General features: G+C 33.4%; 2 protein-coding genes across 21 annotated transcripts in view; one reads left to right on the top strand and one right to left on the bottom strand.

Moving 5' to 3' along the window:
* The window catches only part of Lnx1 (ligand of numb-protein X 1), a 166191-nt gene extending 155343 nt beyond the window's left edge, over positions 1 to 10848 (top strand). For all 5 annotated transcript variants that reach the window (XM_077110220.1, XM_076864616.2, XM_076864617.2 and 2 more), the window contains 2 exons: positions 9748 to 9906; positions 10297 to 10848. In XM_077110220.1, coding sequence (XP_076966335.1) covers positions 9748 to 9906; positions 10297 to 10432 — 295 coding nt within the window. In that variant the 3' untranslated portion in view covers positions 10433 to 10848. The remainder of the gene's footprint in view (positions 1 to 9747; positions 9907 to 10296) is intronic.
* The window catches only part of Fip1l1 (factor interacting with PAPOLA and CPSF1), a 70998-nt gene continuing 53493 nt past the window's right edge, over positions 8770 to 26274 (bottom strand). For all 16 annotated transcript variants that reach the window (XM_076864619.2, XM_076864626.2, XM_076864628.2 and 13 more), the window contains 4 exons: positions 25866 to 25921; positions 17900 to 18113; positions 12706 to 12843; positions 8770 to 12005 (listed from right to left, as the gene is read on the bottom strand). In XM_076864619.2, the coding sequence (XP_076720734.1) occupies positions 11858 to 12005; positions 12706 to 12843; positions 17900 to 18113; positions 25866 to 25921 (556 nt within the window). In that variant the 3' untranslated portion in view covers positions 8770 to 11857. The remainder of the gene's footprint in view (positions 12006 to 12705; positions 12844 to 17899; positions 18114 to 25865; positions 25922 to 26274) is intronic.

The raw sequence follows: 26274 nt of genomic DNA, 5'->3' as shown, positions 1-26274 counted from the left end.
TGGATGATATGACCAAAACAGGGAGAGCAGGAATAGCAATTGTTTTCACAGTTGTGCTGCATAACAACCAGCTGCAAACCCTCGGTAGATTATAAGAATCATTTTGATTATCAATCAGTCTAGGGGGTTCCTCTGGCCTGGGCTAGGCTTGGTTGATCTTGACTGGCTTGCACATATATTTATGCTGTGTTCTTGGGGCATTTGGATGGCACTGCTGGTGATCCTATCTGGCCATGTTTGGATGTCTAGGCTTTGGCTGGCTGAGGCAAACATCCCACTGATACTCTTATAGCCAAGCTAGAAACAAAGCAGTTGGACACTACAAACTATCATAGACACAAGGAAGGAGGTATGAAGAATTAGGGCCATTAGCGCAATTATTTTGTCACATTAAGAAAGAATGAGGGGTTGGGTGCGGTGGCGCATGCCTGTAATCCCAGTGGCTCTGGAGGCTGAGGCAGGAGGATTCCAAGTTCAAAGCTAGCCTCAGCAAAAGCAAAGTGCTAAGCAACAAAGCGAGACCATGTCTCTAAAGAAAATACAAACATAGGGCTGAGGATGTGGCTCAGTGGTCATTGAGTGCCCTGAATTCAATGCCCAGTACCAAAAAGAAAAGAGAAGAATGAGGGGATAGTAGTTGTTCAGGACATGTTAAGTGGGACATACAAGTTTGCTAAATATGTCTATAGTAGCAACTCTTAAATGTTTCTTGTCTGCATACTTTAAAAAAGTATTTATTATCACAAAGAGTTTTTATTTATGTGTATCTCATATTTACCTTACTACAAATTGGTCTAAGGGATATTTTAATAACAACTTTATGAGAAAAATATTTTCTAAAAAATTAGTGAGAGTGGCCTTGTTTTGTGTTACTTGAAGACTTCTTAATGCTTGGTGTAATAGATGATAACTGGATTTTTGTGTTTTCTTCTGTGTTCAGTCTCTTGTCGTATCACCCACCATCTGGAAAATACTATTGGTGTGCTCATAATGAGAGTAAAAAAGGCAGATCATGTCTACTATGAAAATTATTTTTATCTTCCCTGAAAGGCACAAACTTTGGGATCACACTTTGGAGGAAAGTCTAAGATAAAAATAGATTGGGGCAAGATCAATATGCAGATGGTACAGTGCCTGATCAGCTACTGAATAACCACACCGAGACAGAAAATACCTTTTGGGGGGTTCAGTGATGGCTCCTCGACCTCAGCTCCCACAAAGGAGGCAAGAGAGGCAGGCAAAAGAGAGAGAGCATGCCTGAAACCCTCCTATCTATTGGGAGAAGCCATTTGAGAATATTCCACCCAAAGAAGGCAAGGGATTGTGTTACAGCAAACAGGGGGTGTAGCCCAGTCCCACTGGGGGACACCCACTCCCAGAGCTGCACTTCCTTGCCAAGCGGAAGCCAGTGCCACACCTTCATTGCTCAAGGCTAAGAGTACGTGCTAAGCTCTACTGAGTAGGGGGACTGTGGAAAGGGGAGCCTTGAAGGACACCAAGAGAACAGGAAAATACCCACTAGACTTGGACACTTGCTGCAACCTTTTTTTTTTTTTTTTTAATCGTTATTTTCCACATTTAATATTCTATTTTCTCCTAAAGGTAAAATGGTCCAGGCGCTTCCTTCCTGGAAGACTCTGCCATGTTTCACATAGCTACCTTGTTCTTGGGATTCAGGTGATGGACTAAATGGCATCTCTTTAGAGTCCTTTCTTAACCACCCTTTTGGACCATCTGCCTGGCAAATTCACAACCCTCAGAATTATCTAATGGTGTACATTTTCTCCAAACCTACACCTAGGTCTTAGGACACTGTGGGTGAACATCAAATCACTGACACATGTAGTCATGTGGAGCATGGCAGTGTATTCCAGACAGGAGATCAGTTAACACCAAAGCTAAAGGTAAGAACCGACCTGGCATAGACCAGCAATAGCAAAAAGACTGTGTCTAGAACTTGTGAGCGAGAGAAGTGTGAGAACCTCAGAGAAGCAGACTGTGGCCAAGTGAGGTAGAAGAAGAAACTGAGTAGAGACTCCAAGAATTACTAGAAGTTGGAGTCCACAACCTTGTAGGAGCGCCTATCTTCATGGTTGTTGCTTTGGAATTCAGTGTGTTTTCCATGCATGTATTATGATCTCTAGATGTATTTTATAAAGTAATAATGTCTATCACTAATCTGATTAACTTACTAAAGAACAATGTCGTTGGGCCCTGGCTCAATCTTTTAAATGATTAAAGCTCAGGTCTCACAACCAAAATTGATGTAATAGAAATACTTGCAAGGAAATGTCCAAAATATGTTTCAAAGGTCAAAACACATCACTGTAAAAATGCTGGCTTTAAAAGCATTTTCAAAACAGTGTGGCAGAAGACTGAGCATAGTCAGATTTGGGGATGGCTCCTGGTACATCTCTTTTCCTGGTTCCAAACATTATTGCTTCCCTGCTATGACCGTGAACTAGGTTTAACAGGACACCAGAACCTTCTGATTTGTGTGAGAAAGAATCCAATTTGGCACATTCTATATAATCTAGAAGAAAGTGGGTGCCAAGGGAACATGGAAACCAGAAAATAAACAAGGTAGAACCATCTGGAAGATGGTTTTTCTTAAAAAAAAAAAAAAAAAGCTGAGCACATGCTATGCCACTGAGCTACACCTCCAGCCCCCAAAATATTTTAATATGAAATACTGAATATAGATTGGCATACAATATTTGAATATAATTTTAAGAATAAGAGGCTGTAATTTTTTATAATGAGAAAACCACTAGAAGAAAACTTAAGATACCATTTCCAAGTTTAGCCCTGTTACAGATTATCTCAAACACAGGTTAATTCATCTTCCTGGTCTGTTTCTTCTTATAAGTTTTAGTTCACATTCTGTTTTCTCCTAAATGTAAAATGGTCCAGACTCTTCCTTCCTGGAATGCTCTGCCATGCTTCACCTACTTCTTGGGATTCAGGTGATGGACTAACTGGCATCTCTTTAGAGCCCTTTCTTAACTACCTAGACAATAGTAGGCAGCCGTCCAAATGCAATCAAACATTTGTTTTTTGTTTTATTTATTTATTTATTTATTTATTTATTGGTTGTTCAAAACCTTACAAAGATCTTGACATATCATATTTCATACATTAGCATACATTAGCTTCAAATGAGTTATGAACTCCCATTTTTACCCCAAATACAGATTGCCGAATCACATGGGTTACACATCCACATTTTTACATAATGCCATACTAGTAACTTATACTAAATTACATATAAGAGGTTGTAAGTGGAATGGGAAAATAAACAAGGTGAGAAATGAATTACAGTAGATAGGGTAGAGAGAGCAATCAAACATTTGTAAGAATGGGGCACTAAGTAAACAGTTTGGAAAGATCACAGAAGGGGTCAGAATGGAATACTTGAAATGAGATTGGGGGGTAGTCATTACTGGCAATGATAAAAATAAGGATGAAAAGATACTACAGTAAAATTTATCTAACAAAAAATTTTAAATTTTATCCTCCTGTTTAGGCAGAATCTTAGCTTAACATTTCCCTTAAGAATAACTTTTTTTAAAGAAATTTTAAAGAAATGTGTAATATTTCTTAAATATTTTACAGCTTCAAAAATTATCTAGAGAAATTTTTAAAGAAATTTTAAAGGAATGTGTAATATTTCTTAGGTATTTTACAGCTTCAAAAAATTATCTAGAGCAGTGGGTGAGACCAGTGCTTGATACACAAACTACATTATTGGTCTGTTATAAGAGCAGAAATTGAGGTCATTTGGAAATTTTTATAGAAATTTGACATGACTAATTATTCTGGCATATGACCAGCAAACTCATCTTGAACTTGCTTGGTGAGTTAACTTGTGCAAGCTGCATACTAGTTAGGCAAAGCAGGACCCCACCCTACCACCAATGGTACCTTTAATTTTTCAGTTGTTAACAAAATCTTTGAGAAAATCTGTGAGATGATAAGATTTTAATTTTGCAATCATTGAATTTTTAAAAATCAAATGTGTTTTAATATTATGAGCCAAGTTAGGGAAGTAAATTTCCTAGTTATTCTAAATCATGTTTCATTGGACTTTTGTTAAGACAAGGCATAACTTTTCTGAAAACAAATGGTAAAAGTAATTTCAAATGATCTAAGTGATTTTTTAAAAAAATAAAGGCAAAGTGCATATTACTTTTACTTATTTATGGAACTTTAATTTTGTACCTGAGGTTGTTAGAAATATGGTAAAACCACTTTATTTACGGAGGTATTGGCTGATGAAGCAATGAAATAAATAAATGCCACTTATACACAAAATAAATAAGTTCAAAACCAAAATAAATTTTGAAAGAAAAAGGTATTAAAAAGTCAGGACATGGTAAAAATAAGAATTCATAACCCACTTGAATCAAATGTATGAAATATGATATGTCAAGAGCATTGTAATGTTTTGAGCAAACAATAAAAAAAAAAAAAAGTCAGGATCAGGAACTGGGGTGCAGCTCATTGGTAGAGCATTGGCCTAGCATGTGTGAGGCCCTGGGTTCAATTCCCAGTAAAGGTGAGGAGGAGCAGATACTACTGTCATATACAAACAATACTTTGTAGCCTTCTTTAATGAAGTAGCATTTTGAGTTACTAAGCTTAAATAAGTATAATATATTGTCAAGGAACTTGTGAAGACTAGTCGTATGCTTGGAAACATTGGGTGAATCTGTGGTCAAAAAAAAAAAAAGTACCATTTTCTGGGGGCTAAAAACTATTATAGAAAACCAAATTATAGAAGAATAAAGCAACATATTTTTCATTTTACTTATTTTATTATTTATGATTTTATTATTTATTTTAGTTTTCCAACATATTTTTCATTTTCATTGGTGCACAGGCATTACTATGCTGGCAAATCTTTTAGTAGGTGTAAACTTTAAACATGATTGTGATGTGAGAATCCTTTTTAAAATTCTTTGGCAATAAACATAACTAACTGAACCATATACCACCATCAAAAGTTTACTTTTGTCAGTGAACTGGATGTTTACATTTTAGGTAGGACTATGTTTTGCTGGTGCAAATGCTTTGATTGGCAAACTTTCAGAAATCTTTACCCAGATTAAAGAACCTGCACCTGAATGAATGTACTTGATACAATGCTTCCTTTGAGAAAATCTGTTATGAGAAAAGATGTCAGCTGACCTGAACAATGTGTTCAGGGATATGGTAACACTGAGAGCTCTGTAAAGGCTAATAATGCATTAGATTCTAACTTACTCTCTTTATTATGAAATAAGGAAACTAATTATAAAGAACAGTTATCACATTCTGAATAAGAGGGTTAGAAAGAAAAGTTCTTTCAAAAATATTTGGACCAGTGATTGAACTTTTTTTTTTTTTTTCTGTAAGCTAGAAAGTCAGTCTAGTTCACCTTTTAAAAATGTAAACTGGATAGCCAAACTTTATTATTTGCCAGATTATCTTTGGTATTTTTACTGAGCTTAATATTTCCTGCAAGGAAGAAATCAAGATGTTTTTCAATGGCCAGTAAGATCAAAGGGCAAATGAAAGTTAGAAGCTTAGAATAGTTTCCATAAATTGTCATGACGTAATTTAACAGCAATTATCAATGAGGTGGTGAGGTAAGTTTTGATATTGCACATCTGCAAAACGTTATTGTCAAACATCTTACAGATTTGATAATTATAGATTTTTCAGAAAACTGATAAAAAGGAAATTCATGAATCTAGAATTCACATCATCTGAGAGATGAAACCGTAACTTTTTGTTGTTATAACAACTATCATTGGATAAATTTTTAAATTTTTTTTTGGTTGTAGTTGGACATGATACCTTTATTTTATTTATTCACTTACTTTTTCTGTAGTGCTGAGGATCGCACCCAGCACCTCACATGTGCTAGGCGAGCGCTCTACCGCTGAGCCCCAGCCTCGTCAATGGATAAACCTTGAAATTAAATTATCATCTGCTTTATCTTTTTTATTCAACTTTAAAATCCAAGCTTACTAAAATTGGTTTAGATTTTTTTCTTGTTCTCATGAACACATCTGAGGCTGGTTTTTCTAGTACAGTAGTAAAAATACAGTTTGAATATCCTTTATCCACTGCAAGTAGCACCATCCTTAAGACAACCTAGTAATAAGATAATCTCATACTTAAAATGCTATATACATTTGTTCCAGGGGTGCACAAAGGCATTCACTATGGATACTATTCCTCTCATAACTTCTGGAAAGTAACTGAGTTAATAAAAAGTTGTAACAATGATCATCTATATTAATCCTTTCTGTCCCACTGTCCCATATGTGGAACGCCCATAAAAACGTAAAAATAGCATAAAACAGAATGGGATTCTAATTAGAATAAGTTATACTCCATGTATGTAGTCGAAATACACTTGACTATCATGTATGCCTAAAAAGAATAAAAATATAGCATATGACAATATAGTAATAATATTAACATATAAATTCTGGGTTATTTCCAACTATTTTAGTGTACCTGTGTCAATTTCATTCAGATTTGAAAACTTGAGAAATAATGGGTAAATCTCCATTAAACATTTTAAGTGAATTATTGTTTCTGTAATTCATTCTGTTTTAGATTCACTGAAATACTTTTACATTGAAATATAATAAAAATGTGAGCTGGAAATAAAAATAAATAAATAAAAGGTGATCCTTCACCACTAGCTGAGACATAGCTGTTTCGGAAGCTGGGATAAACAAAGTTAATCAATAATAGGAGGCTCTGTACTGCACACTCACATTCATTGAGTTACTAGTAATGGTTACACGCAATTCAAGCTAAAAAGTTAAAACCTTTCTGAACGAACAGGGGTAGCAAAGTTAAAAGGCAACTGTTTTGTTAAAAGGCAAATACTGGTTATAGATTGAATTTCCTGCACTCAGGGCAAGCTCCAAATATCCTTCATTCACTCACTGTCTTTCCAACCTCTGCTATTCTAACACCATGAATTACCCAGGCTCGTATTCTCAAGTGGCTTATTGAATAAATTGGCATATAGGACAATATAGTGAAAATTTAGAAAAACCTTAGCTTCCTGAGCCACTTGAGACTTCCCCATACTCAACTTATTCAATAGAGCTGAATTTATATTTGAGGTAATCATATTTTCTCACTGGGAAAAAATGACCGAAGTCCTTGTTATTCCTTATACTATGTCATGTCTTACCCTAAATTTAGAGACTGAATTCAGAATAGGAAAAAAGCTCATATTTATATTCAGATGGTAAAGTTGCTTAATCCCAAAGACCACTGATCAAAAACAGCTGCCAGGGGCTGGGGTTGTGGCTCAGTATAGAATACTTGCCTAGCACGTGTGAGGTACTGGTTTGATCCTCAGCACTGCATAAAAATAAATAAAATAAAGGCATGCTGTTCAACTACAAAAAAGAAAAAAGAAAAATTAAACAAACAAACAACAACAACAACAAAAAAAAACAGCTACCAGTTTCTCCACTGGGAAGTAAAATAATGCAACCTAACAATGCCCTTAAGTATCAACTAACCAGGGCCTGACTAGAAAGGACTTAATATACTAAGCTCTTGCTGCTACAACAAAGGTAAGTACTAGACAACACAAATGAAAACCCTGTAAACAAAACAAAACTTATTAACACTGATACCTAGATGAATGAATGCTACAGGAGTCTCTGTTATTCACCAATATACTCCCAGTATCTAGAGAATGGCAATATCCAAATGTCAAACATCTGAAAAATGACCCAAGAAGACACCTGCTTTCAAGAGTCCAGAAAAATAACACACATGTGACTTAAAAGAGGTTGTAAATGTTTATACCAGAACATGTAAGTTTTAGATGGTTGTTTATTGGTATGGAATAAAATATTCCTTAAGGGTCAAATAATTTCCCAGGAGATACTTAAAGAAAAAAAAAAAAAAAAAACCATAAGCAGCAGACAAAAGAATGAGAAACACTGCAGTTTTAAGTAGTGCTCTGTTTGTGTGTGTGTGTGTGTGTGTGTATTAAAGAATCACAACTAGGAAATGTTAAAACAGATAATAGTTCATGACTTTGGAAGAGAAATCACCCAAGCTTGTTTGGAATCAGATCTAAGTATTTTCCTTCTATATGAATTATCCTTAAAATCTAAGTGTGCCTCAGTTTCCATTCACTTCATGCCTGCACACTTCTGAGCTTCCTTTCTCCCCAAAACTGCACACAACCACCCAAGTTGGTGTATAATGCTAGGGGTTTGGGGAACAGGCGATTACGTGCTTTGTACTGAGCATTGACATTATGTAATGTGTATCCAAAGTGGCTGGGGTTGTGGCTCAGTAGTACAGCACTTGCCTAACATGTGTGAGGCAATGGGTTCAATTCTCAGCACCATATAATAAGGGTTCACTGACAACTAAGAAAAAAATTTTTCTTTTAAATGTGTACCCAAAGACCACAGCTCTTATAAGATGAATTGGCTACTGATATCAAGGTTTACTATGAAATAGAGCAAATATTTTACAACAAAAAAGGCATCTTTCTCAATGAAATTCACTCAAACTTTTTGCTGTCATCTTGGTGAACAAAATCAATTACTGTAAATGTTGTAGGACAATGGATACAAATCAAAACTGGGTATGGTGTTGAATTTTAGCACATTTTAAAAGTATCCATCAAACCAATCCCAAAGCCTCTGAAAGTCAGCAACATCATGAAGTGTTAGGTTACATTGACAAGCAAGGTCAGTAGCACATGTAATGACCAACTTCATTAAATATTTTACAAGAGACTTTTTATTGGTGTCAAAAAACAGTTAATGAATATTTTAAGGTACAGTTTATAAACAAAACAGTCATACCTTGATTTTTATCAAAATGAAAATGCTAATTTTCTGTCAGACCAGTTCTGGAACTACAGCTTCACAAGGTGGACAAGGGGGATTTCAGAGTAAACTCTAGCTCCTGACACACCTGTCTCTATGGTAACTGGAACACAGTTTGCACCTGGCCTGAACATATGTGAACACTGATCTGATGAGCACTGAATAGCAAAAGATTCTCTTTAATTTCATTTTCTATTTTGAGGATTCTAGTCATTTACAGAAAAGATGTGGTCTTTCCTTCTCCCATTCCTTTTATAACTTCTAATTCAGTTTATGCCAGGTTGTTTTTCCTCCAATATGATTTATTCCTATAATCTTTAAATGTGCCTCAATTTCTATTTTTTTCATGCCTGCATGCTTCTGAGCTTAAATTAGTATCAACTAATATTTTTCAAAGATCAAGAAAATTGCAGAACTTCATTAATTAGTGTAAATTTAAATTTTTCTCATTGATAATAACCATTTACTCAAAGGATCTTTGCCCTCATTAAAAATTTATATCCACAAGTACATAAAATTAAGATATTCACAGGAATGTTTCACTTTGGTTTATCAATAAGGATTCAGGCATACTCAGCTAATGCATATTCAAACTTGTCAGAATTATGATTATCTTTCCCAGAAGACCTAAAAATTGAACATAACACATGATTTTTTTAAGGGTCTTCAGCTATGGAAAACAGAGAATCAATTACAAAGAACTGGCTTAAGGTATGAAAGTGACTGGGCTATGAGAGAATTTGAATGGGACCTCTCCGGTGCTACTTGGCCTAAAAAAATGCCAATAAAAAGAATGGGAGATGAAATCACAATAATTATTAACAGTTAAAACTTTTAACTGTGCAGTTACACTGATTACATTCTATTTCAGGTACTTATATAACTGTAAAGATGTTGTATTACGAAGAAACACAGCTGGAAGCCTGGGCTTCTGTATTGTAGGAGGTTATGAAGAATACAATGGAAACAAACCTTTTTTTATCAAATCCATTGTTGAAGGAACACCAGCATACAATGATGGAAGAATTAGGTAATGACAACTACTTAACAAAAAACTTAACATTCATATATTTTGTTTTCTACATGCAAAAGTAAGGACCCATTTTAAATAAAGTATGTAGATACTGTACTTATTGTGGAAGAGGGTATAAGAAATTAAACATTGTGTAGCATTTAATTTCTAAGAAATTCAAAATTACACGCCCTTTTGGTCCCAGGACTGCATCTTCCTGTACTTTTAGCATCCCTTCTAACACAAGTTGAATGAATAGTGAGTTTGGAGAATTTGAGGGGGTGGGGGAATCCTCAACTAGAAGTAATATGTAATTAAAATGAACAGACATAGCAAAAACTAGGAACAATAAAAACTTAACTTTAGCAATGGGCTAAAATATTAATAATCTATCTTGTTTTGTTTTAGATGTGGTGATATTCTTCTTGCTGTCAATGGTAGAAGTACATCAGGCATGATACATGCTTGCTTGGCAAGGATGCTGAAAGAACTTAAAGGAAGAATTACCCTCACTATTGTTTCTTGGCCTGGCACTTTTTTATAAAATCAATGATGGGCCTCAGAAAAACAAAAATCACAAATAGGCTAAGTTGAAGCAATGTATTTATCAAGTTTTATATTTAAAGAATACATTGTAAAAATGTAAAAAAAAAAAAAAAATGACCTAATGAAAGCCAGTTACACCTCAGAGAATATTCTCAAAATAAAAACCACTATTAATAGTTTTTAATTCAGTGTGGAAGATTTATCATTACAACTTTAAGTTTATATTTTTAACATTTGATTAAAAAGTCCAAATGAAATGCTTTATATGCCCCACTGAATTCAAATCAGTGATTTAAATAAAAAATCTGGTATATACTTAGTTTTAGAAAGAGTATATATGGTGATTTTTAATTCAAAAGCCAGAGGATTTTTTTTAAAAAATGCATTGCTCAGAAACATTTATTTCATCAACTGAGAAATAAAATATTTTTCAAAAATCATAGTTGTCTTTGTATGTGATTCTATTGTTTACTTCTATTATCATCCATTTAAAAAATCCCAGTAATTCTATCTTTGAAACACCAAGTTGTCACCACAATTTATAAATGCCTTCTAAAGTTATCCCTAAAATTCTCAGTTTTACTTTTGTTTTCTTGGTTTTAACAAGAAATGACTAATCTAAATCTTCTATCATGAAGTTTATTTTTATTCACAATATAGTTAGTAATGGTATAAAAAAATCCACGTGCTACTCTACCAATAAGCCTTGGAAAACACCTCAAGAAAGGTGAAACTGGCTTGACCCTGGCTCAGAGCTGGCCATGAGGCAATTCAACATTGTGTCACAGTGACGAGTATCTATACATGTGCCTGCTAAAAACTACACAGAAAAAAGTTACTTTACAGGTCACCCAAATGCTTTCTAGATTTCATTAATTTGGATATAAAAGTATCCTGTTCAGTTTTACCATGGACACAAATTTATAATGCTGAAAACTTGTTATAAAAAATTATAATATAAAAAAATGTGTACAAGTTCTTTAGTATGCTTAAGCAGGACTGCCATAGCAGTAATGTTAAAGACTCAGGGGGGCCTTTTAATGCCTTTGCAGTGCGACCTCTTATGGTACTGGTGATGCATTTACAAGAAGCCTGTGGCCAAGGTGGATCCTTGACCTCCATCAGGTACTTACTGTGTATGTGCATAAGCTAAAGAAAGCTCTTTAAATTCCCTGCTAAGTGACTCATTCACATTACTTTCTTGAATATAAAGTCATAGCTGTCTTTTATTTTTTTTAAATATTACAAGACAAAGATTTTTAACTTAACATGAAAAATTCACGTTTATTTTGGGAAAAAAGTTAAACTTTCCATACTAACAGAACAAGATTAAAGGTAAATTTCTTAAACATTATCCAGAAAAATAACAAGATTTATAGTTTCTATTTCTGGTACTCATATACACAAAAGGCGAAAAGTGTGCCTACTCCGCAGGTGCAGCTTCAGTGCTCTCCTGTTCGGGGGCAGGCTCACTGCCAGCTTCTTTTCCTTCTTTGCTTCTTTTAGACTTTTTGTGCTTATGTCTCCTGTGACTGTCTCCTTCTTCACTTTCGTGGCGACGTCTACTATTACTAAAGAAAAACAAGAGTGTTGTGTTTAAAAATGTTTAAAAACACAAGTAGTGACAAAAATCAACCCATTTAAAGTGAATTCATAATTCAGAACTAGGTTTAAGATAATTTAACCCCTTCTTTCCCTTTTAAACACATTTTGGAAAGAAATCAGTTTTGATGAGACTTTCATGAAGATTACATTATAGGGTCATCTTCACCAGTAATATCCCAGATTCCCATTTACTTTATTCTGAAAGACTAAATAGAAATTGGCTAGGGAAGCACTTTATCAAAACAGGAAGTACAATGCTATCAGGCTGATTTTCAGCAAACAATAGATATTAAAATTTAATGATTTTTTTCTCAACTATAAGCCCTAACTTTTTTCTCTAAAACCAACATTACTTTGATTAATAATACTTACTATTAAGAATTGTTTCATAAACCAAAATTCCCCCACTTGGAATGAGATAATGTAATAAACCCAAATCTCTCATGATTATTTTTATTCCATGTAAATTATGGATTTTGGTTACTAAATGTAGTTTTGTTAAGATTTAAAAATCTTTGTTGAAGCTCATGAGGAAACAACTATTTCAACAGAATATCCTCAGTCTTCCAGTTAGGAACATGTACTCTACTGGATATTTGGAAATGTCTGCTTTTACTTTTTTGAAGTCAAATCAGTTTGTATCTTGGCTTCAAAGTAATTCCCTACCTGCGAGATGACTTGTGTCTGGTTTCCTCTTTCTCCCTGTGTCGTCTTTCTCTATGTCGTTCTTCTTTCTCTCGACTTGCTCTGTGACGCTCGTAGCCTCTTTCAGCATATTCCCTGTATCTGTATCGCTCTTCATCACTGCAACAGAAATGGAAACAAGTTTTCTTGACACTGAACTATTTATTCTTCATGACTGCATATTACAAAGGAAGAGACTCTGAAGTCCAACAGAAACCTGCATATTGGCATCTCACAGGGTAGGTGGGGAATAAGTATTTATTGAACTGAGAGTCACAAATTAGTACTAGATCTAATGTAAGAATACAAAATATGATAATTACACATTATGTCTATTCTGTGTTGTCATAAATGTTATAACATAGATCATGTAATACTTTTGTATTTATTTTTAAAAATGGGAACTATTAACTCCTTTAAATTTTAATTAGCAAGTTTCTTTTGCTCCATTTAGAATTAAAAACATATTTGTATATATCAGATTTCCAATCAAAATTCCTACATTATCTGTAAAGTCTTGGACACACAGTAAGGATTCTAAAAATATATGGTTCACAATGGCTACAAGGTAGAAAGCAGATCTTAAATATTTGGCTTATCAATTATAGAAAATACATTAGACTAGCAGAGAGGTACAAATATGAAGATCAGAGATATCCAACCAACTTCTATAACACCCATAGAGAATACATGAAGACAGGACATACCTGCATTCTGGAGTTCCCAATTATTTCATACTACAATTCTTAAGGGTGGGGGTATACACATGGCTAATAATGCTGAATTCATAAGTGTAAGCTACAGCTCTTCATTATAAATAGAATTACATAAACTGGAAACTGGCACTGATGGCCAGAGTTAAAGAGTAGTTTTTCTTTTCCTTCCCAGATCTGTCACTCCTTTCATGTCTTTTAACTGACACTCCTCACTCGATCTTTCTCTTATCCTTCAAGTCTTCTTTTTTTAGGGAGTAGGGTGGGGAGGTTGACATAGAAATCATAACTTTCTACAACATAACATCAGTAAATTCTCTCACATTAAAAATTTATCTTTTTAAAACTTTTATTGGTTCTTTTTAGCTATACAAAACATTGGAATTGATTTTAACATAATTATAAAAGCACGGAATATAATTTGTTCTAATTCAGTCGCCAGTACTCCCCCTTTCCCTTTCTTTCTCCTTCCCTCTACTCTACTCCCCTTTCTGCTACTTACTTACACTGTTTTTAAAATTAGTATCTTGTGGATATATACAGAATGGTGAGATTCACTGTGGTATATTCTTACGTACATAGCAAAGTTAAGTAAGATTCATTCCACTATTCTTCTCTTATCCCATCCCTCCTACCTCCCTTCAATCTCCTTCCTCTAGTCCACTAATCTAATAAATTTATCTTTTAGAACACTGTATCCAAGAGGTTTGGTTTGTAGAAATATGTTTAATACAAACTACTGATCTTCATGAAGCAATGCAATGTTCAAGAATCTCGGTGGGATATAATGAAATCAGGTCAAAGTATAAGCCATATAAAAGAACAAGCCATCTGTGTTCTCCCAGCAAAAGTAATGCTCCAATAATGCTATGTATGGTTTAATGCCAAATCATACTGCTACCAAATTATCTGTGACATATTAAATTGTCAAAGTGTTTAATAATAATAGAAAATGCACATTACATACATATGCATATGTATATACATATATGTATCTATTTTTTCCTAAGCATGCTTTATACTTGGAAGGCTGGAAACATGTCAACTAGAAGGCAACAAGCCATGACAGGCAGGGTAAAGAATATGGCAGAGTATACCCAGATCACATCCTGACTAGCAATTACTGAACGAGGGACCCAGGCTATAACTTAAACTCTCTAAAACTTGGTTTCCTCACCTGTAAAATTGGCAACAATCATTTTCAGGATTTTTGCACATTTGATAATAAAGTGCTTGGTATAACAGTAGTCACTCAATAAATGGGAGTTTTGGGTGGATTTAATAGTTAATTTTTCAGAAGCAGAATATTTTTTATAAAGGTTACTGGCCCTGTAATAATTGCTTATCTCTGAAGTAGAAAAACTAGCACCACAGCCCATGTATATAATAATTAAACCCTCTCAAAAAATGAAGTTGTCTTTGTAATGACTCCCAACTAGATTTACATAAAAATAATTAAGGTCAATTATCTCATAATTTGTCATTTGTATCCCTCTCTTTTCCCTCTTACCCTAAAACTAACTCTTGTTAGCCTTTAGATTATGAAGACACAGCTCTATGACAGGAACCTTAAAATAGACATAGGGGCATCGGTCCTATAGGTAAAATATGAAGACCCTCCTACTTTCATCCCTTTTCTGGTAAGTGGCTTCAACATAAACATTTCTCTGGGTCTGGAAATAATTAGAGCCATTTGAAACACTCTAGAATGACCAATCTTCTTTCTGGCCCACAATTAAGCTGCCTAAAAAACAGATGTCAAAACTGGCCTATAATTTTCAAAACAATGACCCTGTAATTTATAATGCATCACATACTACATACCACACTGCTTTTTAGATATTTCTGTCAGTCTTCAGAAACAAATGGCTTTTACTTAATATATTTCATGTGGCTTTTCTAGAGGGCAATTTTTTTCCTAGAATGATTTAGAATGTATAAAATTCCTTTGCCTTTTGCCTGTCTGGCCTTAAGCTTTTAGTTAAATTTAGGTAAACAATGACTCCTAATTCCCTACCTAATTTTAACTATTATTAACTGTGTGTGTATACGTATACATACATACATATCTATATACATGCATATACACATACGTACATACATATATATATATATATATATATATATATATATATATATATACACACACACACACACATATATACATACACACACACACACTGTTTTTGCGGGGGGGGGGGTGTTCTGAGGATTGAACTCAAGGGCACTGAGCCACATCAACAGCCCTATTTTATATTTTATTTTGAGATAGGGTCTCACTGAGTTGCTTAGCACCTTGCTTTTGTTGAGGCTGGCTTTGAACTCGAGATTTTTCCGTCTTAGCCTGCTAAGGGATTACAGGTGTGCGACACTGCGCCTGGCATTATTATTAACACTTTTTAAGTTTCAAAAAAAATTCAGTAACATCTATGCATGTGCATATTTGAAATCAAATAATTTAGCCTCAAATCTTTAAAATACAGCATATTTATGCAAAGAAATATGAGTTGTACCAAAGCAATTCATTTCAATCTTCTTTCATATTAAATTTTTGCACTAAGTTCCTTACTTTTGAATATGTATACTCTAGAGGTAAAAGTACTTTCTCAATTGCCTATAGATACTAACCACTTTCTAGCAACCTCTTCTCTATCACCATCTTATCCTTTTAGAAAAGAAAGACGTTTCTTTCACCAATTTTACCATTATATAGTGGTCCAGTTTACAGAAACCACCAAGTACACTATAAATTAACTCTTTTTAATTTAAAGTATCAACTTCAGTGAGAACTATTTTATTTAAGGAACCATAAAACTTCCATAGCGCTTTGGTTCTTCCTATCAATGACAAATAGTACAAAATAGAGTATTTTGGCTTATGTTCTCCTGAGCTGTTCTAAATTCAGTAGTGAAGAAATTAAAAAAAAAAAAAAAAAATCCGTATGGAGGATAGTCCCAGGAAAACAAAACAAAGCAGAAGCAAAGCAAAACTAAGTGCTGGTACTCAGCATCTTATTTTGGGCTCTGTGACAACGGCATTCATCTTAGACAGTGAACACAGATTAACTCAATATAGATTAACTCATTTATCTGAACAGAAAAATGAAGCCAGACTTTGTTCTGTGAACTGGTTGTCTGGCTGGACAGTGAGAAATATCTTTTTCCAATTAAGTTGTATTGTAGCTCTTTTCCATAAGTGGAATGAGGAAAATTTGCAGTTCCAAGGTCTTAATGAAAATAAATCTTTAACACATATTACACTGTTTTCCTTTTTAACAATATTTTAGCAAATATGTACTAAAATTAGTAGTATTTTGGTCTTCCCAACCATTTCTAATTTAAACAAGTTACACTGTCTTTAAATGAAAGACTACCGAGTATAACTGGTAGTCTTTTAATAAATCTTGCCACTTCTTACAAGAAACTGAGAAAGTGAAAGACTTTATTACTGACCATATGTATGGCACTGAACTGCAAGCCCTAGAAAAATAGGAGCCAAGTCCTAATCCTAGTACCTGTGAATGTGACCTTAGTTAGAAAAACAGGATATTTGCATAAATAATCAAGTTAAGATGAGATCACACTGAATTAGACTGCCCTAATATATGTAAACAAGGCTTCTTAGTGCTTACCTCTACATATTAAAAAAAAAAAAAAAAAAAAAAAAAAAGCTAATGACAGACCATTTAGTCATTAACAATAATAATATTCATTCATGAATACATATATTAACTGGGGATGAGGAAAAGTTCTTCCATCACATTTATGGGATATATTTCCATTACATTATTTTTAATATATTTATTTATAATAAGGAAAATAATAATTAAAATCAGGATAAATTTTTGAAAAACCATTTCAGATACCTAGGTCATGAAAAAAGCTGCTTTAAATATTTTAATTTACATTCATGTATTGCAGAAAAGATAGGATAATTAATTTAAAATTTTTCAAGACTAAAACATTCTTTGGGAAAAGTGAAAATTCAAGCATAAAAAAAACAAGGTAAATTTCCAACTGTTAAAGAGAATCTACTCATTTTTTAAAAATGGATGATAGTGTTTGGCAAACCACAATATTTTTAATCCATGGGACACATTTAAAAGAGTGACACTTTTATTTTTAAATATTAACATTTATAATACACTGGAAGTTACAGTGTACTGGAAGGTATATTTGTAATATACTGTCAACTATTTAAACTAAAATTTTAAATGGTTAAGATCCAAATTTGCAAGGAGGTATGAAATTCTTTTAAGGGATAAGTGACCAAATAAATTTGAAGACTTGCTCTAAGTAATGGGAAGCCTCTAAGCATGGAACAGATCCGATTTTAAATGGTTTATTAACTACTTTTCAAGCATCCCTTCTCCAAGTTAATTGGAATTCACTTCCTTACCCCAAATATTAATTTGAAAGATTAAATGAAATATGCATATATAAACTCATGCACACCCAACAAACCTGTTGAAAACACTTGGGGTAGGACTGTGGTCACGCTCCCTCTCTCTCTCTCTGGTGCGTTCTCGTTCTCTGTCCCTATCACGATCTCGCTCTCTGTCTCTGTCTCTTTCTCTATCTCGGTCTTTTTCTCTTCTTGCATAATAGTCCCATTGCTTGGTGGTGTCCACAAGACTAGGCCATGAAGGAGCAGAACCAGTAAGATGGGGAAAGGCAACTAAGGAATAAAAAAGAAAACCACAGTAATTAAAAACAAAGGTTATGGTACTTGAAAAACAAAGACCAAAAAACAAACAAACAAAAAAACTTCTCCCCCCAAAAACGTGTCACTAGATTATAATAGAAAATAGAAAAGAGAAATATCAAATGGCAAATACCCCTGATGTTAAATAATGATCTAGCAACAAATCTCAAAAGACCTAATAAATCTTAAAGTCCATTCATCTGTCAAGGTAAATAGGAATCAGAATTAGACCACAAACTTCCCAATATAAAAAGTAGAAATCAGAATACACTGGAGCATCTTCAAAGTGTTGAGGGAAAATAATTATTATTCTACAAAGGTATACTCAACAAAATTATATTTTAAGAATAAAACAATGATGGGGCTGGGTTGTGGCTCAGCAGTAGAGTGCTCGCCTAGTACATGTGAGGCCCTGGGTTCGATCCTCAGCACCACATAAAAATAAATAAGTAACGGTATTATGTCCAATTACAACTAAAAAAATAAATAAAAAACAATAAAACAATGGTATGTATAAAACAAAAAAAGCAAACAGTATCAAAAGATTTCAAGAAAACAAGATATACTATTAGACAAACTGAAAAAAAAGGTGAATTACAAAGATCCAAGACAATGAGTAAAAGAAGTTACTCTAGAAAGCTGTAAGATCAAAGGAGGGTGCAACATGTACACTCAGAAAAATGAGAAATTATATCCCATCTATGTATAATATATCAAAGTGAATAAATGCATTCTACTGTCATGTATAACTAATTAAAACAAATTTTAAAAATTTTTAAAAAATATCAAAGGAGGAAATAATTGAACAAATAAATGGTAATCATATATACAAATAAAATATGCTAACCAATAGTAGAGTTTTTAAGAATAAAATAATTCATTTTTTATAACAATGAATCACAATAGAATGTCAGAAGAGTGTCCTAAGGTCTCTATTGATGAAGAAGGGGATTCAGCTATCATTTAACTATGCATAATAAATTTCCAGAGGATCCACTAAAGAAATAAGAAAAAATTTACTATTTCAAAACAATATAGGAAAAAATGAAATTAAATAATTAACTAAATAACGCAGTCAATTCAAAAGACTTAAAATCACAATAATAAAAAGGGATTGAATTCTTCAGTTCAAAGATAAAAACTGTTCATTTATACTTTTAAAAAACCCTCTGAATCTCCCAGATGATTAGTTGTGTTGATAAAGCAGATTCACACAAAAATCATTACCTGAGAAAGAAAAAATGATTACATGAAGATAAAAAATGCAATTCACCAACAAGAAGATCCCTTAAAGTTTAAATTTGTTCTAACAAAATCACCTTAAATTTTAGAATGAATGCTGATGGAAGCACAAGTAGAAATAGCAAAATCCATGGGAGATAATTTTTCAATTATCGACATATTAGGTTAGCAGACAAAAAAGTTTAAAGACTATATTAAGTTTGAATTAATGAACATGACATAGGATATTAACCTTAACAAAAAGTACTTATTCTCAAGCACCCAGAAACTTTAAATTGTTATAAACTAAACCTACGGCAAAAAATATGATCTATAGAAAGTTTAGGAATACAAACTGTTCTAGAAGGAAATTTAGTCTTAAAACACTATTAGAAAAGACTGAAAATTAATGAGCTAAGCTTCCAACCTACAAACTTAAGAATAAAATGATCCAATAGAAGGGAGATAGAGAATTGAAATCAACTAAATAAAAATTCACCATATAAAAGTAAATAGCTGAAAGGTGGTTTTTGAAGACTAGGAAAAACATGACAATCATTTAAAAAGATTAAAAAGAACATATAAACAATATCAGAACCAAAAGAGACTACCAACTAGTTATCGCAGAATTAAACAATAAAGAGAACATTATATACTTTATAACAATGCACTGTGTAAAACATGGCTGAAATGGGTTCCTACAAAAAACAAACAAACAAAAAAAAAACTGTAGCAAACAAAAATGACTCAAGAAGAAAAAGAAATCTTGAATAATCTCGTAACCATAAAAGACATTGAATCAGTAATTTAAAATCTTCCCACAAAGCCAAATAGCTTTTACAGGTGAGTTCCAATAATTTATAAGGTATAGAGTATTCCAATATTATCCAAATAGAGGGAAGAAGAGATTATTTCCTAACTTTTCACATGTGGCTTGTGTACCTTGATACAGATAAAGAAAAATCATAGATCAGTTTTACGCGAATTTAGATGCCCCAATTCTAAATATTACCAATTACTGCTTATTTAAAAGAAGATAATCAATCACAACCAAGTTAGGTTAATCATAGCAACCAACAGTAATTTAATATTAGAATAACATAGAAATCTAATTTCTCAAAATAACAGATCAGAAAAGAAAAATGATTATAATCATCTCAAAAAGCACTTGATTCAATTCAAAATCCATTTACAGTTTAAAGCCCTTGGAAAAGTAGGACAGGATGGAATTTTTCTTAATCTGATATAATTCCATTAAGAACACGATAGTAAAAATCCAGAAGCATTTAAATGCTTATGGAAGCATAAGGAAGCATATGGAAGGTCCTATTCAGAATAAGAACAACAACAACAAAAGTCAAATACTACTACTACTACTACAACAACTACTACAACTACTACTAGTAGTAGTAAACATAACAATAATTAAAAATAAATGAAAAAAAAAAATAGGAGGGTGAGGATAAGGAAATAAGTAACTGAAAAGAAAACTGTCACGATCTATAGGTGATATTACTGTCTGAATAGATTGGAGAGATTTAAGCAAGGTAAATGCCTACAAGATAAATATAAAAAACAACCAATTCTATTACTAATTCAAGCAAACATAAATAGAACATGTGGTTCAAATGTATATACCATTTGCAGCAGCAACTCTGTATTAAGTACCTACAGACTATATCTAACCCAAAATATGCTAGTGTACAGATATGATTATAGCAGCTTATCAAAACACATTAAGGAAGATCTGTATAAATGAAGAGTTTTCGCTGAGGGATATATGCACTTCTGCAAAGGTTTGAATTCTACACAGAATGATCTATAGCACCAATGTAATTCTAATATGGTCTAGTAAAAGCAAGAGCTCTGAAGCCAGGTTATATGAATTCAAATTCTCACTGCCATTTGTTGTGTCGATCTAGGGAAATTAATTAATTAACCTGGTATTTGATTTCCTCATATGAAGCATAAAGATAACAGTACTATCTACTTAAAGGCTGTCAGGACTATGTGAGTTAATGTAAGTTAATGTAAACAAATTGCTCAGAACAGTGTTACAAATAACACTATATTAATGTTATTAATTATTAATTATTAATCAAAACCACAACAGAGATTTTCAAGGAACTTGGAAAAGTATAATAATTACGAAGCAGAGTAGGGAAGATAAATATTGCTGCACCAGATATCACATTATGAAACTTGTGATTAAGAGGTTATAGCATTATTAGTAGACAACTAGTCAATTTAATTAGCCAAATAGTCTACAAAGCTCCCAAGCAGACTCATTCATATTTGGAAATCTGATATATGAAGATGATATTGTAGGTCCCCCAGGAAGAATAGATTATTCAATAAATGATGCTGGGACACTTAAATCTTTAGTACCACAGGCATAAATTAATTCCAGATGGCTTAAGGACTTACATTTGAAAAACAAAATTAACATTTTTTTTTGAAGAAATAAAAGCATTAAAAAATATCTTTATGTACTTGAGGTAGAAAAAATTATGATCCAACTATGAACCAACCAAAGTAAGATGCAATATGACTTTATACAATTGATGAAGTATTAAGGAAAAGATGAGTTTACATACTTGCTATAAGATCTATCTCCTTTGAGGGGCTTAGGTGTTATAATTTATCTCTGCAGTGCCCAAAGTTTACAGAGCCATAACAATGTGAATATTATTTATTTTTCAGCTTTTAGAATAAAAAATTTGTTAAGAGTACAGGTAACTGGGGTTCCAGGACAGAATGAAATATTCTAAGTGCATGTCCAGCCAAACAAAACTAATATTCTACCCAGTAGAGGTTGACGACACATGTAACAGAGGTCAAGCATATAAATAAAGAGAACAAAACAGTGGGGAAGAGGAGAGAGTCAATGATAAATGGGTTTAAGGATTATTTTGAGGTGAATGTAAATGAGAAGCAGATAAAAGAAAAGTTCTTTGCCCTCCCCCATTTGCTTAGAAATGAAATAAATTTTACAAAAGGCATAGGTGTCCTTCTTACCCTCTCTACCAAGAAGGACACTGATCTACAGATATCTTTAAGCCCTTATTCACACTGGAGAACACACCAGATTAAATTACATAACAATCTCGACCAACTAGCCTTTGTCTACTATATATACTCATTCCCAGCATTGGATCCTTTGTCTTGTCACTTCTCTAAAATTTTCCGTTTCTTTGTTGTAGATGCCAATCTATGCCAGACTTTTTTTTTTTAAAAGTCACCTCTCTGAGAACTACTCATTTCCTGGGTATCTTATATCACATGAAGCATACCTGTTTTTTTTCTCTTATTAATCTGTCTTTTGTTAGAGGAGTCATCTATGTAGACAGAAAGTTATTTTTTACCCTGCCCTACCTACACACTCAACAACTTCTAATTTTCCTCCTAATCCAAGAAGGTAACACTTGTCAATCCCAACCTTAATACACACCCCATAAATCCACAATTTCTTCACAGTAAATAGGCAGAAAGGAACTTTTTCAAATGTAAATCTCATAATTTCACAACTCAGCTTAAAAAACTAATTGGTTCTTCACAATGCTCTAAGAGGTCCAAGCTCCATAGCATGGCTATACAAGCAAAGCTTGTTTAATTGATCTTTGCTTTATTGTGCTTTGTGGATATTTTCTCAAATTGAAGATTTGTGGCAACCCTCCATCACGCAAATCTATTGATACCATTTCCCCAACACCATGAGCTCACCTGATGTCTCCATGTTACATTTTGGTAAGTCTCAAAATATTTCAAACTTTTCAATATTATTATTTCTATGATGGGGATATGTGATCAATAATCTTTTGTTACTACTATAATTGTTCTGAGGCATGAAACTCGGTCAATAAAGCAATATTAATCAACAAACATGTGTGTTCAGTCTGCTCAACTGACCAGCCTATTCTATCTTGCTCCTTTGTCCTACAGGCCTCCCTCTTCCCCAGGACAAAATATTGAAATTGGGCCAGTTAATAACACTAAATTGGCCTCTAAGTGTTCAAGTAAAAGCTAGAAATAATTAAACTTGGTGAAGGAAGGCACATCAAAAGCTTAGGTCAGAAGTTAGACCTCTTGCACCAAGTTCCTGAAGGAAACTTAAAGTGCTACTCTAGTAAACACAAATAATGAGAAAAGTTTTAGTCTTATTGCTGACATGGAGCAAATTTTAGTTGTCTGGATAGAATATCAAATCATCTGTAACATTCCCTTAAGCAAAGCCTAACCTAGAGCTAGGACTTAACTCTTCATGGAGGCTGAAAGAAGTGAAAGAGATGCAGAAGAAAAGCTTGAAGCTAGCAAAGTTTGGTTCATGAGATTTAATGAAAAAAAGAAAAAGGAAAAAAGCCATCTTCATAACATGAAAGTGCAAGGTGGTGTGGCAAGTGCTGATGCAAAAGTTGTAGCAAGTTATCCAGAACATCTAGTTAAGACAGTGATGAAGGTGGCTACACTCAACAACAGATTTTTAATGTAAACTAAACACAGCCTACTAATGGAAGAAGATTCACCTGTGATTTTCATAGTTGCAGAGAACAAATCAATGCCTGGCCTCAAAGCTTCAAAGGATGGGCGGGCTTTTTTATTAGGGCTAATGCAGTAGAAGTCAATGCTTATTTACTATTCCAGAAATCTTAGGGCCCAGAATTGCACTAAGTCTACTTTGCCTGTGCTCTGTAAATGAAACAACAAAGCCTGCATTGCAGCAAAACATGGCTTATTGATTATTTTAAGCACATGAAGACCTATTCCTTATAAAACAAAATATATCTTTCAAAATATCAAGAGTTCTGAGGGTGAAGTACAATGAAATTCATGTGGCTTACCTACATTCTAACAAAGCTTCCATTCTGTAGTCTTTGGATTAAGGGGGTAATTCTGACTTTCAAGCTTCTTTAAGAAATACCTTTCCTAAGGCTGTAACTGCCATAGTGATTCCTTTGATAGATCTGGGCAAAATAAACTGAAATTCTAGGAAGGATTCACCATTCTAGATGCCATTAAGAATAGTTGTGATTTACTGGTTAATATTAACATTAATGACAATTAGAAAGCAGCTGATTCCAATCTCCATGGATGACTGTGAGGGGTTAGGATTCAGTGGACAAAGTAACTGCAGGTATGAATATGGCAAGATAATTAGAATTGGAAACAAAAAATGAAGATGTGATGAAATTACTGCAATCTCATCATAAATTTTTAATGCATGAGAAATGCTCCTCATTAAGATGGCATCTACTCTTGGTGAAGATGCTGTGAAAAATGTTGAAATAATAAAAGATCTAGAATAGTACATGAATTTAATTGAGAAGGCAGCAGCAGGGTTTGTGAGGGCTGATTCCAATTTCTAAAGAAGTCCTACAATGGATCAAGTGCTATCAAATAACATCATAAGCTACAAAGAATTCTTCCTGAAAGGAAGACTAAATTAATTATTGTTGTCTTATTTTAAGAAACTGCCACGGCCCCCCAACCTTCAGCAACTACCAATAGCAGTCATCATCATTGAGGCAAGACCCTGCACCAGCAAAATGTTAAGATTTGGCTCAGGTGATTTTTTTCTTTTTCTTTCTTTTTCAAAAGCAATAAAGTATTTTTAAATCAAGGTTCTTTTAAACATAATACTATTGAACACTGTTACTATAGTGTACTATAGACTGTTACTATAGTGTAAACATTGCTTTTACATGCTCTAGGAACCTGAAAACTTTGTGTGACTTATTTTATTGCAACATTTGTTTTATTACAATCATTCAGAATCAAATGTGTAACATCTCTCAGACATGCTTGTACTCCCCTACATGAAGCCTATCATGTTTTCACACCCCCTATATTTGAACTACATGGAAGTCAAATCATCTACTACTCCACCCCTCTGGAGTGCAAGACCCCTTCCACCAAACTCCCATGACACTTTTAATAAGCCATCCCCTTTCTAGACTATTGATGAGAGTGACTACCACGTCTCACTGTAGCCATAAAATTTAGTACAATGCACAGCATTTTAAAAATAAATGAATAAAAGTGGTATCAAAAAAATTTGAATAAAGTCATTACACATGAACACAAAAGAAGACCTACAGATAATTTACAAGAAAAATTAAAGTATCGAGGGGAAAAATAAAAATATTAGATGGATACTATGACTCAGACAAGGATACGAGACAAATTTGTGAAAAATCCTAAGTCCTTTTAGGAAAAGGTACATATATCTCTTATGCTACTGTTTATTAATCATTAAAAGTTTAATCAACAAATATTTAATCAACAAATAAACAAAGTTTAAATCAACAAATAAAAATTATATTAAGTAACCTGGCAGATACTTAACCTAGTTATTTCTTCAGATAATTGTTTTCACTTCTCTTTAAGATGTCATTTTAAATCACAGAAACACATTTTTATTGCTTTAAAATAGTTATGTACTTTATTGATTCAAATTAAATCTGGGCAACTAATTATGAATCTGAATCTAGGTGACTAACAACTTACCATTGCCATATGGAAATGCACGTGCAGAACGGCTATCATAACCAGAGGAATGTCCACTGTTGAGGGAAAAAAATGTATTTTTACATCTGTTGCAAATTAGTTTCAATAGTTTGGTACAAATGGAAAAACAGCAAGGTAAAATTATAACTTATTTTTGAGACAGGTTCACACTGAGTTGCCTAAAATGGCCTCCACCTCCTGGGCTCAAGAAATCCTCTGCTTCAGCCTCCTGAATACCTCAGACTACAGGCATGCAGCCCTGTGCCTGGCAAAACTTTTATTCAACTCCGATATATGTTAATGCTATAATTCTATTTATAAATACTTAAACACAGTCTCTTAACCTCAAAAAGCCTAACACCTATTTTTTGTTTTGCAGTACTGAGTACTGATCCCAGGGACTTGTGCA

Source organism: Callospermophilus lateralis, chromosome 8 (assembly GCF_048772815.1).
Source record: "Callospermophilus lateralis isolate mCalLat2 chromosome 8, mCalLat2.hap1, whole genome shotgun sequence".
Taxonomy (NCBI): domain Eukaryota; kingdom Metazoa; phylum Chordata; class Mammalia; order Rodentia; family Sciuridae; genus Callospermophilus; species Callospermophilus lateralis.
The sequence above is the reverse complement of the archived record's forward strand: the minus strand, read 5'-3'. Positions and strand labels throughout refer to the sequence as shown.